General features: G+C 29.5%; 2 protein-coding genes across 2 annotated transcripts; both read right to left on the reverse strand.

Annotated features, from left to right (window-relative positions):
• Positions 1-431: 431 nt before the first annotated feature.
• LOC134828946 (uncharacterized) lies at positions 432-3989 on the reverse strand. The gene is made up of 4 exons (XM_063841935.1): positions 3786-3989; positions 3494-3726; positions 3024-3442; positions 432-448 (listed from the first exon to the last, which is right to left on the reverse strand). The coding sequence occupies exons 1-4, from the start codon at positions 3987-3989 to the stop codon at positions 432-434; spliced, it is 873 nt and encodes a 290-aa protein (XP_063698005.1).
• A 6120-nt stretch (positions 3990-10109) lies between these two features.
• On the reverse strand, positions 10110-11444 carry LOC134832036 (fork head domain-containing protein crocodile). The gene has a single exon (XM_063845924.1). The coding sequence runs from the start codon at positions 11364-11366 to the stop codon at positions 10110-10112; it is 1257 nt and encodes a 418-aa protein (XP_063701994.1). The 5' UTR covers positions 11367-11444.
• Positions 11445-14852: the final 3408 nt, after the last annotated feature.

Consider the following 14852-nt stretch of genomic DNA (forward strand, 5'->3'; position numbering starts at 1 on the left):
GGAATAAAATGCTACTGCAATAGTCAATATGTGGTTGCAGCAAGGTCTTGTAAAGTAGCAGCTTGGTGTCTTTATCAAGTTTCTTCTTCATTCTGCCTATGAAGTATGATTTCTTGGCTACTTTCTTCATGACGAACTCAGCATTTTCTTTGAAGTCAAGTTTGTGATCCAATATGACGCCCAAGTACTTCATTTTGTCGACTTTTTGGAGCACTGAGTTGAAACTTGCTCTGATGGAATATCGTCTTAATACGAATCATACATCTCTGGATAAATCCGATCGTGGCGATCTTAGTCTTAGCTATTTCAAAGTGCATTGTGTGGAAAACCATGAAACTATCCAGAAAAAGTTTTTCGAATATGAAAGAAAATTTTCATATAATGTTTGCCATTAAAAGACATGTTGATAGAAAATTCAAGACTTCCTCAATTCAACTGAAGGCTTTTCCTAAAATGAAAAAAGTATTAAAAATTAGAATATCAAATAAAAATTAAAAACTTACCTTTTGATGAAAAGAAAAATGTTACTTACCAAAACTTTTTAAACTATTTTCATTAAAAAACATCGATCGCCATAATTTTTATCAAAACCCAGAACTTGTATGAAACAAGTCTTACAATAAATTCAAAAAGAATTTAATTTTAAAATTCATTCGAGGGAACTGTCTACAACGCTCCACTGAACTGTTGACAGAGATCGTGTTCAACAAGATGTTGGGACTTTAACACAAATGACTTTATTTATGTTTTGGTAAATACTCGAGAATCTGTTGAGACAGTAAAAATCACCTTTACTACTTACGCTGACTTATTTTCCCTCTCATCGCCACAGAAATTAATCATTTATGTCACATTCTCAACTTAATCTTAAAATTCCGAGAAACAAATGGGAATTTTCTCTCCGGAGATTTTCAATCTGTAATTATTAAATTTCTCTTATTAACCCGAAAATTGAATTGAATATAAATTAAACGCATTATTTGTTATGATTATTATCGCACACACCAAACAAGAGAGAGATGCCACCAACTAACTAACCAATTTAGAAATTCAATTATTTTGCAAACAAATGATAACACGCCACAACCCTTGCATCATCATTTTAATTCAAATTCAAACCTCAACACTTTTATCATTTCACCGCAGGCAGATTAATTTCACCCGTACACTCCTTTTTCCGTACGTGAATGGATGAATAAATTTTATGTAACAATAACAAAAGCTGTTGTCGTATATATTTTATCGTCATATCTACATCACTCACTCGGCGTCGTTCTGCATAACAAAAGTCCTTCGCACACGGAACATATTGGAAGGATTTATGTTAGAAAAAAATTGAGTTAATTTTTATGCAAATTTTTCACTTTTTCATATTTTAACTCTGTGTAACTTTTCCTTGAATTTCCTCTACTCACAAAAATTCCGAGGATTTAATTTTTATTATTGTTTCTTGGAACAAAGTTTTCAACGGAGTTCATTAAATAACAGTTTATAAAAATTTTGTTTCTTCATAATTGACATAAAAGAGTTGTAATCTTTATTTTTTATTGTGAGAATTGAATTTTTTTTTATCTCTTTTCAGATGATGGGGTCTTGGTTGTCTGCCAAGATGATGCAATTTCTATTCAATTATGGATTTATAATCTTTTGTAGCGGGTATCTATGGACTGCACAAACACAGAAAATTTATTCCTTTAATCCCGAATGAGATTGCATTCAAGTCGGGATTAAAAATGGAACACAATTAAAATGGAAAGTGTATCAAAATCTCGCAAAACACTCTTTTGTTGGAAACTTTGTTCGCTTCAGGGTTTTATGTGGATTTAGGGCAATTTTTTTCTTCTAGAGTCGAACGGAATATGTGTGTGGCCGTTTTTTGGCATGAAATTGTTCTTTTCGTGAATTTAAAGGGATTGAAATGATAAAAAAATTTGGTTTTGTGTGGGACTTTGATACTTATTTTATCAAATTTTTTCAAAAAAAAAGTTGAAATTGTTTTAAAACTTACCCTTTATTGATAAAATTTCTCCTGAAAATCCGCTTCTAAAAATTTGCTCAATTTTGATTCAATTCCTTATAAAATCTTACAAAAATAGCAGATTGTCATCCAACAATTGTTCTCTTCGTCGTCTGAAAAAACATTGGCTTGACGCTCAAGACATTTGCTGCCTCTTGGGGATCAGCTTGCACTTTTCTTGCCTAAGCCAAGAGCGATCTATTACCACAAATGCTCTTTTTTACGAAACTTCTTAATCACTCAATATCAATAAAGATACAATTTAATCATTTTTTAATAAAAAAAATTGTAAAAAAAACTTTTAAATCCGTAACAAGGGTGGGATTTTATCTTGCATTTTTTTTGTAACAATGCAATTGAGGCCTCTTTTTTTATAACTCACTGAATCTGCCATGCCACAAACTGGAACAATGCAATGTTTTGATAAGGCATGACGCAGGGGTAATTTTGTGTAAAAATTTTGTTTGTTCTCGTGTTCCATTCGTTTAATTGAACCCAAAAAAAATAACAACACAATTTGTTATAAAATATCTTTACTTCGGGTAACGAACTTTAAAACTCGGCGACACGATTCTAAAATTTTTGACAAATTTCTCGTGAAAACACTTCTTAATTCCGTAGTTTTTTTTTCTTTTCCGTAAATTAACAGAAGGGTTTAACAACTCGAAACACAGAAAAATTTTAACGAAAAATAAAAATAACACTAAGTGTCAATCAAAATAGTTTAGTTTTGTTTATTCAAGCATCAAGTAAAATTAGGATTGCTGCTTGCATGCACTTAAATGTTGATATTGTATGTTTGAGCGTGCGTATGGATTTTTTTTTGTGAAAGAACGACTTTTGTAATAGCTCTGACGCTCTTTTCAATGAACAGTATAGTTTGTTGACGAAGAATAAAGACATCTGATATTTAAACAAACTATTTTGTTAAAAACGAATTAATTTGGTTTGACTAATTTTTTAACGGTGGGTCTAAAATTGATATTTTTTCTAATTCATAATTTACTTTTTTCAGGTCCAAACACGATATGATGCGTAGTACCAATGATATTTACAATTATACCCATTTCACGTTGCTTGGCCATAAACTTCTTTGATGCAACATTGTTTGAATCTATGACAGCAAAGAAATCTGAGCCCAGAAGCGCGACTTTTCGAGATGCTGCTACTACAATTAGGCCTCCTAAACCCGAACGAAGCCATTTTTTATCAATAATTTGCAAGGCTGTCATTTCACCCGATTGGAATTGCATGCACCATCCGATGAGTTTGCCGGTTTCCTTTTCAAAAGCTCCTAAAGTTGTATTCAAACGAATGGTACGGTCAAATAATCCAGGCGTAGATTGATCTCGCAATGGATAAAATGAAGCGATAAGTTTTGCGTGTTTAGGATTCAGTGATGCAAAGTAAACGCCATCAGGAGGACTGTTGATGAAAAAAAATGAGATAGCTTCTAGCAAGTAGTTAAATTCTTACGTAGGATCTGGAAAAGTCAAAATAAATTCACGTGGCGTATGTACCATTAATCCATCCATTTCATAAGACTTTTTCATTCCAAGGCGTTGGATCACTCGATTTAAAATCGATAAGTGACAGTCATTTACACTACGACATCGATAGGTCTTTGTTTTATCCAACGACATATCCAATAATATCTCCAAACGCATGTTATCTGCATCCAAGGAGTCGAAAAACAAATATGAATCGTCCTAAAAAGAGACCTTTTTGAAGACATCGAATGAATTAGTGAAAAAGTAGAAATTCTTACCACAAGATAAAACGTTCCATCTTTCCAATCTCCATTTAGAGAATAAATTTCAACATTTTCTTTCACATATTTTGGATCTTTAGTTAACCAAGTAATGTAGTTTTGCAGCAATGAATACGAAACAATATGCTTTGGCCATTCAATTAAGAATAAATCTCTTAAGCTAGCCCAGTCCGTACTTGGAATCGGTTCTCGATGATACATGTTAATTTACTAACTGAAAATTCGTTTTGTTTTTGTTCAAGTCAAGTAAAGACTGAAATGCATACCAAAAATTGCAATCTATTTATTGAAAAAATCCTACTCAGTATGAATGAAAGTTCATGACCGATATCAAGATAATTGATAAGAAAGGTTACAAAAAACCTGTTGTCTTATGTGATAAAAAGTCAAAACAAAACTGATAAATAAAAAATACGTCAATTTAGGCCAATATAAAAATTATTTCGATTTCAGGAACTTTCAAACCATTAGGAAGGTCAAAAAAATTAGTGAAAAATGTTCCAAAATCTGAAATTTTTCCTACAAAATTTTCCTCAAAAAATTATTTAGAAAGAAATCGAAACATTTTTGATTTTTTGTTAAGATAAAAGTCACTTTTAGTCCCACTGTATCCATAAATTATTCCATTTGTAACTCAACCCGTCCTAATTTCAGTAATAATTATCAATAATTTTTTTAAAAAACATTTCGCTTTCTACTTCCACACAAACAATTGTGTATCATCTCAAACTCGATACACTCTCGGAAAAAAAATGTTGATTCAATATTTTCTACAAAAAAAGAGATGTTTCTGTAAATAAACAGGAAATAATTTCATAAATCAAACGCTTTTTTGATACAAATTTCCAATAAAACATGAACTTTCTCATAAAATTGCAGATCAAAAGACTTTTTTAAATTCAACTGAATTATTGGCGCATACTTAGCAGATGTTGTTGAATTATCTTTTATGAAATTTCTTGTAAGTGTCGCACGCGCTTCGTGTTAAAAAATAGGCGAGTAATAATAATCATAACATTTGCGATTGTTTTCTCTCCAAATAATTTTTTTTTGTTCATCGATTGCTGCTTTTGTTCCGTCATTCGCCCACCCTGATTATTAATTTGAATGCTTTTCGAGCCCTTTCGATGAGAAGTGTCCATCATTGAGTCAATTTTCGTATTAAAACGATAATGGTGTCGAAAAACATGAAAAATTTAACGTTTCTTGGCATTTTTTCAAATGATTAGGGTAAATGCGGAATGGAATGGGGTGACGAGTAGATTTTGAACCCTCTGAATAAACATAAATTTAGGAAACAAGACACGCCTGTTTGATTTAGGAGCGACTATTGCAGTTGCGCATTAGAAAAGGACTAGAAAATTTTGCTGAATAGCCATTTTTGATGCTGAATGACGACGTCGCAAGACAATTTTCCGTCTCAGAGTGAAAAGTGCAGGTCATGACTCGACGGGCTGTGTGCGTTGTTTACAGCATTAATTAGTCCAGTAATCCAATATTTATTGCACATCTTTTACAACTTTGGCGTTTGGCTTATGTCTCTCGTCGGTCGATCGTCGCGCACGCATCTCTTTGCCCGTAAAAAAACACTGCGAGGAATAAATTTTTAATGATTGTAACAAATTATCTGTTTACTCAAACGAGGAAAAAGTGCAAAAATTTGCATTATTTACACAAGAGTTGTAAAAACGAATGTGCAGCAGCAGCAGAATTTATAATTTTCTAACAATTTTTTTTTCTTCTTTTTTAGAGACCAGATTTCGCGAAAGATTTATTATTTGCTATGGAACTAACATCTTGGATATGCATTTCTTCCCATCGTAATATTTTCCAACTTGCAATTTATCGTTGCGAGACAACAAATTGCCGATGGACGATGCAAACAATCGCAGTTTTGCCGTTGAAATGGCTAAAAAAAATTTTTTATTAAAAATTAAGAAAAAATTAAAATTTTAAAAAATCTTACGAAGCACATCCTTCTTGGACAAGCATCTTGTAATCCATTCCTGCGACCACAATAACACCTCGGATCCCTCAATTTCCCCCGAAAAAGTCGCAAATCAGTCGCTGTTAAGCACGGCTCGGAACAAGTGGTGTCACAAACGCACGCCAGACCAAGATGATTCATGTTTTTATTGATTTTTTTTTGTTAAAAATTATTATGAATAATTTTGAATTTAGAAAATTTTTATGAACACACAAAACGAGAAAAACTATCAAAGCAAAGTCAAAAATTCATCACAGGTTTCTTTGATCACTTAACACAAACAAACCGTTCAGATTTTTTTTCATATTAATTTTTTGTATGCGGAGATAAAGAAAAATTGCATTTAATATTGCAGAATGTGAGAAATATTTTTAGCGTGAAATCAATGCAAGAGGCGAGATTTTGATCTAATTTGTGCAGCAATCAATCAAGCGAGAAATCGGTTTCTGTTCCTTCGGCGTTTCTTTGTTGATTTTTGATTCTAAACAAAAGATGTGAGAAAATATTGAATTTTGTTTTATTTTTTTTTTTTTAATAAAAAAAAGAAATGAGAATTGCAGTCACAAGTAAAAGTATTAGAAAAAAATAAAATTTTAATAATTAGCAATTTTTAATTAAATTTTATTCTTAATTTTTATTATTTTTAAATAATTTTAGAATTATTTTTTTTAATTTTAATTTTATTTAATTATTTAACTTTTTTTATTTTTTTAAATGTAAAAAGATTGAAAAATAATTTTTGAAAAAATTCATAAAATTATTTTTTTATTTAATTTAAAAATAATTTATTATTAAAAATTTTTTTAAAAAAAATTTAAAAAATTTTAAAAAAATTTTTAATAAATATTATTTTTATTATGATTTAATTTTTTTTTAATTTTTTTATTAATTTTTAAAGAGTTTAATTTTTTTATTGAATTTATTTATTTTTTATTAACATAAAATAATAAAAATTAAAACAAATATTAAAATTTATCCAATTAATGCAATTTAATTTTAAAATTTTGTTTGAAATTCTTCATAAAGTAAAATTAAAAGAAAGCTAAAATTAAAAGAAAAATAAAAATTTAAAAAAAAAATTAAATTAGATATCAAAGCAATATTTTTATGATTCATAAATCAATAAATTTTAATATTTTCATAAATTCTCAAAAAATATAATGCAGAAATCTTGTTCTTGTTAATACCTCTTGCAACTTCAGTCTGTATAAATTAGACGAAAAATAGCATTTTGATGGTTTTTTGTCTGTCTTTGTGCAAAAATTACAAAAAAATGAAAATTTTACTACCTAAAATTTTTTTTATGTCTTAGAAAAATAAATTTAAATTTAATTTTTGAAAAATATCAAAAAATGCACTTTTGAACACAAAAATTTCGTCACTTTTAATGTTTTCTTAGACTTTTCTTACAAAAAGACACAAACATAGTCACTACTTTTCACTGTGAGGTTCATTCAATCGTTCAAGTCGTTTATTGTGGAAAATAACATCTTACTCATCGCGCTCCTCAGTACTAAACTCGGTACTCAAATGTACACATGAGTTGAATAAATATACAAATCATAAAATTTTTCTGGTTCAAATCGATCCCTTTTTACTTTCTTTCTTCTTTTGATGCTCTTTTCTTGCAGATTTTCAACAGATTTGCATTAAAAAGACCTTGACGAAAGATATGCATTGAAAAAATGTCGAAAAATTGAATTTTTTGGCTATCAGCGATTTGTCTTCATCCGAATTTGGGCTTTAAATGCTTTGAAAATCGATAATTTCTGTAAAAAAATTGCAAGCTTAAATTTTTCTTTGTCTTCGTCGGAAAAAAAGCAGAAAAATCGCATGAGAAAATTTTCAGATGTTCACAAATTCGAATGAACGTTGGCTAGAAGCAAATTCTTTTCAAGTTCATTTACATTTCAAATGTTGCTTGCTGCTTGAGCTGCGTTCGTTACCTTTAAAATTTACACACAGAGAGACCATTTTCCTTCTTCCTTTAATTTTTTTCCAGCACAAAACGAATTAGCACCCTTGTACATACAAAACATCAGATCTCCCTAAAAACTTTTTCCTTTTTCGAGCAACTCAACGAAGCGATGTACAATGCCAATTTTATGCTTCCCAAGTTAAACAAACAAAGGGTGTGTATTAATTTATTGGTTCAGAACGGCAAACGACGAACAACCGTAAAACCAATTTTGTGGCGAGAGCATACGGATGAGTGGATGAAGAATAAAGTAAGTTAACTGCCATGTTGTTTCTCTTGTTCGTCGTTTATTTGATAAGCAATTAACTTGATGGATGGATGGATAAAATTTGTTTCGTGTACCGAGGGGTTTTCCTGCGTCCCATATTTTAAAATAAATTTGTTTGCGTGCTGATTGAATGTAATCTTTTCGGTAAATTTGAATAAGAGACTAACTTTGTGGAAAGTAAAGTGAAATTTTTATGACATCCTGAAAGTAAATATTTGGGGAAATTTTTTGAAGGTGTTTGGGGGAGAAAAATGAAGGAAAGTTACGGAAAATGGGATAAAAGTGGATTTGTATAAGAATTTTTTTCGAGTGTTTGTTAAAAAATTTGTAGAATATTTAAATTTTTATAGAGAAATTTTTTTAAAAAGTTTTTTAAAGCATTTTTTCCTTTTTGTTTAAAAAATGTCAAAAAAAATTTTTTTAGTGAATTAAATTATTTTTTTTTATAGATCCTTTATATTTAGTCAATGAGGGGTTTGTTATCAAATAATTTTTTTTATTTTATAAAATAAAAAAAATTTCAAAAATCTAATGATGCAGAAATTTATTTAAAAAAATGGACCTCCCATACAAATGAACCTCTTAATAATCCTTTATATTTAAATTAATTTTATAGGCATGATCCCAATAAAAAAATTTTATAATAAACGGTAAATTAAATTTAATTTAAAAATTTGATTTTTGTCTCGTCGATATAAAAATTTAAAAAAAAAATGACAAACCCAAGGCGGTCACTACAATGTATTTTCTGTTGGTCAAAATTTTATGATTAAATAAATTTTAATTTTTAATAAAATAATTTTTTTTATAAAAAATAATTTTAATTTTTAAAAAATATTTTTTTTTATAAAAAATAATTTTAATTTATAAAAAATAGAATTAAATCTTAATTCAACTAATTAAAAAAATATAAGAGAAAAAATGCTTTTAAAAAAATCAATTTTTTAAGAATAAATTGTATTTAAATTGAAAATTCATGTTACTCATGTTTATTATTTAATGAAAAAAAAAATATTTTGAATTTAAAATTAATATTTTGACCTAAAAAATAAAATTTAATATGTTGTAAAATATAAAAATTTGTCAATTTGTTAACAAATTCAGATAAAAATAATTCTAACAATTTATCATGATGATTTATATCAAATTTAACTTTATTTTGCAATAAAATTTTTCGCAAATTCACTAATTTTTCTTGAAAATAGTTTCAACTGATTATATAAAATTAAAAAATTTGCTGAAAAACTATAAAAAAAATATTATGAAAAAAAAACTCACCTATAAATTATCATATTTTTTTGACAAAAACAACGCCAAGAACGCGTAGAAAAAACAAACAATTTTTTTTATAATAATAATATTTTTACGTTTAATCCGTAGGTATGCAATTTTTCGTACAATTTTTATACATCAGTTAATTTTAATTGATTTTTTTCAATTAATAATTTTCAAAGAAAAATTCAATTTTCTTATTTTTTTATTTTTCATTTTTTTTTTAACAACTAGAATATTTTTAATTTATACATTTTTTTTATTAATTTAATTTACCATTAATTTAAATTATTTTATTTTTTATTATTTTATAAATATTTACAAATATTGGTGGATATTTTCTAAATTTTATTTTTTATTAAATTTATGAGACGGTTTGATTAAAATATTTTTTTTTTGTAAATTAATAATAATTTATCTAACTTTCTACTACTTTTTTCTTAAATCTTAATTTTTTTACACGAAAGGATTTTTCTCTCATTTTTACATTTATTCCTACGGGGAAAAAATTTCATCTAATCATCTTTCATTCATAAATTTTTATTAAAAAGGAAGCGTTGAAAAAGTGAAGATAGGAAACACTTTAAAAATTAATTTTTGAGAGTCATGGAACATTTTTTGAATGAAATAATTTTTTTATGAATGAATTTATTTCCAAAGAAAATCCTTAAAATGACACAATTTTATCACGTTTCAAAGTAAAATAAATTCGAATGTTTTTTGCTTCTTAAACTTATTCCGCTACATTAATTAAAAATTAATTCTAGTCTTAAATATTGCCAAGAAAAGGTTTTTTTTCGGTAAATTTTCTGACTTTTAAACGCCATACTTGATACCACAATCTTGATAATAGCTTACGTGAGATCGGTAATGTTGCAAATGGTTGCTGTGATGATGCAAATGTCCCGCACTAATTGGCGACGGACCCACTGACGCCGTACCCGTTGACGATGCTGGCGGGCTTGCGGACGTCATACTACCCGGACTATGTCCCGTTTCCATTTGACACGTTGTCGTATTGTTATTTTGATTCTGATCGAAGACATCCCGGAACCCATTGACAGCTGTTGGTGTTCCATTGCCCTGCGTACTGCCTGCCGAAGTATTCCCAACGACACTTTCTGGCGGTGTCTCCGGCGCATACCAATGATGTTGTTGATGCGCTGCTGCTGCAATGCTCGCTGCATGGGCATGATGGGCCGCCGCATGATGTCGCAACGAGGGATGCGTCGACGTCGTTACCAAGTTCTCCTCGTTAAAGTGATACGGATACGAGGAATGATGAAGTCGCGGATTGTAAACGTTCATGAGCGAATCCACGGTGAAGCCGTGTTCCGTGGCACCTGAAGTCAGGTGATTCATTTGCGACAAGGTATCGTGACACGTGTTCAAAAGTGTTGCCGACGAAAGTTGTTCCTTGCTCATGCATTGGGAGGAAAGTTCAAGTCCGGGTTCGCGTTTCAACTGATGATGCCCGAATTTGCTGTTGTCCAACATGCCAGCCATGAGTTTGATTGGCTTGAGATCTCCTAATTTATCTTCGAGGATCATATTTTGACGTTTAATCGCATCTTCCTTCTCTTTCATGAAATCCTTCTTCTTGAATCGACGACGACGCCGCAAAAATGACCCGTTATCGAACATATTGTACGAATCGGGATCCAAAGTCCAATAACTTCCCTTACCGGGTTTCTTGTCATCACGAGCTACTTTGACAAAACACTCGTTCAAACTCAAATTGTGTCGAATGCTATTTTGCCATCCTTGTTTGTTGTCCCGGTAGTAAGGAAATCGCTCCATGATGTACTGATAAATGCCGTTAAGGGTGATTTTCTTATCGGGCGCATTCTGGACCGCCATGGCAATTAAAGCGATATACGAGTATGGGGGCTTTACCATTTCCTTGTTTTGTGGCCCTGTGAGGTAAGCAGCACCTGGATGGTATCCATAACGGGAATATTGGTCATACGGGTAAGGATGTCCTGTGGTCATGGCAGTTGCAGTATTCGGAGGGTATCCTGCTTGCCCGTAATGACGTGTGAAGGTAGCTTGATCAGTGAATAATGTGTGCATTTTATTTTTTTTTTTTTTTTTTGCTAATACGACATTCGCGATAAACAAACAAAATTTAATCGATTCGGTTATTCACTTTTTTTTCGTCTCGTCCATTAATTGTTTATTTATTTTTTTTTTTTTAATATTTATTTTTTTAATTTTTTTTTTTCGAAATTTTCTTTGCTAAAATTAATTCAATATTTTTTTCACAAATATTTTCATTAACGTCTGTATTTTTATTTATTTATTTTTTTCCTTTTATTTATTTATTTTTTTGTCGCGTTTTTCTTCCTCGTGAGTAATGTTCGCGCAAAGTTTTCTCTAATAACAACTTTTTTTTCGTGTCCTTCTGAAAGTTGAAATTCTTATTATTTCAATTTTTGTGTCTCTCAAAATAACTCGAATCGTTGGGAGAAGAAGAAGCACGTTCGCACCGATCGACTACTTATGTCTGACTGATGATGCACAAGATTGTATTTTCTAATAACACAAAAATAATTTTTCGAACGAAACGGGCATAGAGACATACACAGCGCACGCAATTGCTGAATGAAAGTCTGCTATGAATGGATGGTTGTTGTGAAAAGCGAATGAATGGAACGACAAATGCTGCATGGCGATTGGTGTGAAAGAGACATGTTTGGTAGGTTGTACTTGCGTTGCGTGCACGGATCTACGGAACGGAACTCGTCGTAGGAAGTTGGTGGTTTTTCGGTCGAAGGATACGCTGATGACTGTATAGAGACCATGAATGAGCGAAAAAAAGGATGAGGAACTTATCTTTTTACTTGGAAGGAAATTCGGGAAATTCCGGATTTAATTTTTATTTGGTAAGTTTTATTTTAAAAATCTTAATTTCTTAAAAAAATCTTTAAAAATTTTAAAGATATGAATTTTTTAATAGAATTTTATCAAAAATTTTATATTAAAATATCAAACTAACGCATATCTAACACATATTTAATCGACACGACACACAATTAAATAGATCCGTTGATAAAAAGTCACGCCCCTTGTCGTCATACTCTACAGAACATATAGCTCGACATATTTAAATAATAATAATAATAACTTTTATCATCATTATTATTATTGTTATTAAAAGCAAAATTCTCACTCGTACATGCTCCTCCATCATAATAAAGTGCTGTCCATACTTTTGCTACTTTTATACTACTCTATATAAAATGTTATTTTGTTATTATTATTATACATATTTAAATAGCGATAAAGTTTTAACTGATTACCGTATTTTCATTTAAAATATTTCGTTAAATAACAAGTAAATATTTTCATATGGATGATGTTACATTTAACAAATTCATTTATTATTATTATTCGGTAAAGTAAAATAAAAAAAAATTGTTAAAAATAATATTTTAAGATTGTTTTAATAGAAAATAATAATAAATAACATAATGTTATATGTATATTATTTAAAAAATTATTATTATTATATTATGGTAAATTATGATAATAATAATAACGACGGGTGGTAGTTTTACCTACATGAGCGCCATTATTTTTGGCTCGTAGGATTTTGTCGAGTTACATTAAGTTTTAATTTATGGTGAATAACTATATTTAATTTTATGAATAATGGAAATGAATTATTTTTGTTTTGAAATTTTGTTAAAAATTACAGTATAAAATTATTTTTGTCTGTTTTCTAAAATTTAAATTTAAAATATTTTTTAAGTCATTGTGAATGTTTTTAGAAAACAAAAGCGCTTTTTAAAATAAGGTTAATAGAAGTAATTAATAAAAATTCATTAAATGTTGTATTATCTTATATCTGTTTTTTTTTTTATTTTTTCAGGTTTTTATTATGTTACATAAAAGTATCAATAAAATTATATGATTATGCGTCGTATAAATAAATTGATGATGTCGTACCTTTATATACCAGGCTAATTTATGCTCCTCGTTGGATGTCTAACAAACCCTCCTCCAAGTGAAAATTGGAAAAACATTAGAGCTTTACTTATTTAATGGATTATCTACCGATTTCAACTGCTTTAAGCTAATGGAGACAATATTAAGTGGATAAAACGTAATAAATGAAATCGTGAAACTAATCCAAAGACTTCTTTCAACTTGCATATTAAAATAAATGGTTACCTCACAACGCATTCGTTAACATATCATATCAGGGTTGTCAGAAATTTATTTATAACATAGAAGACTTTATAAACGAATGATTTGTTTGTGGTGACTAAAGAAAATGTCTTTTCTTAAAAGGACGGATAATCAATTAGACTCAAAGGAATGGAAGTCATTAATTTCTATCTACAACTCAAAGTTATCAAAAATCCAGTAGCAAAGAGAGGTGTTCAACACATTTTCGAACATCCACAATATCATTCAATAAAGAATATCTGAAAGTGATAAGATTGGTTGGTAATTAAGAGTGAGTTCTTGAAGAGCTTTTCTTGTATAAGAAGCACAAAAAAGTCAGTTTATGCTTAATTGTATACTTTTTATAGTAAAGAATATCAAATGAAATCCCGTTTACTTGCTGAAATTTTCTTATTTTTGTAGCGGGTTTATTAAAACTACGTGTTTACTTGTTTAATCCAATCACTCGACTGATTTTATTTCATCAAAAATTAGTGGCATACTTCAAAAATTAACCATTAATTTTAAGTCAGTTTAAATTGAATGTATTCACTACATTTTATATACAATTTTACATAAAAATGTGAAAAAATTTTTCACGAAATTTTAATCCTTGTTTTATACAAGAGACAGACATATCAACCCTTGAAACGCATAATTTTTCTACAACACATGAGTTGAATGCATTTTACTCCAATAAATTTCACTATTTCAAAATTTAACGCAACTAAAAACCGTTCATCATGCCAGACACCTGAAACACTCATTAAAATACTCGAAAATTACCTCAAACCTGTCCATTCCATTTTATTTCCTGTTTCAACGAGTATCTTCATTCATTAGAAAACGGACAAGTATCACAAATGACGCATAATTACTACTTCCTCAAGTACATTTCTCTTTTTGCTTTTGTCTTTACAAAATTTCATTCATAAAAACTTCAAAAAAAAATATTTCATTCACAAATCTTTGGGAATTCCCAAATATCACGTCGATATCGAGAACGAAGCAAAAATGTAAACATTAACACAGGTAGTACTGAAAAACTTCATTAACTCCCGTGTGTATGAAACAAAAGGGTTGTGTCCGTTTTGTTTTTACCTGTTGTCTGGCCCAATAATTTTTTTTTCATGAATGAATTTTTTTTTTCGCTCGAGACATGAGGCGACGACGACGTGCCTTGCCTTTGTCATCGCTCGCCTCAACATTATGACCGATAATTGGGAAATTCCCATAATAAGACGACTGATGAAAAATTGTTGTTGTTGTTGCTCCGGAGATCATGAACCGGAAATTGCTATAAATATTATTTAAGTACGATGCTAATTCGGGAAAAACAGAAAATCAGCTGAACGGAGATAATCTTATCTTAAGACCGAAAAAAGA

The sequence above is a fragment of the Culicoides brevitarsis genome, chromosome 2 (genome assembly GCF_036172545.1).
Source record: "Culicoides brevitarsis isolate CSIRO-B50_1 chromosome 2, AGI_CSIRO_Cbre_v1, whole genome shotgun sequence".
Classification (NCBI taxonomy): domain Eukaryota; kingdom Metazoa; phylum Arthropoda; class Insecta; order Diptera; family Ceratopogonidae; genus Culicoides; species Culicoides brevitarsis.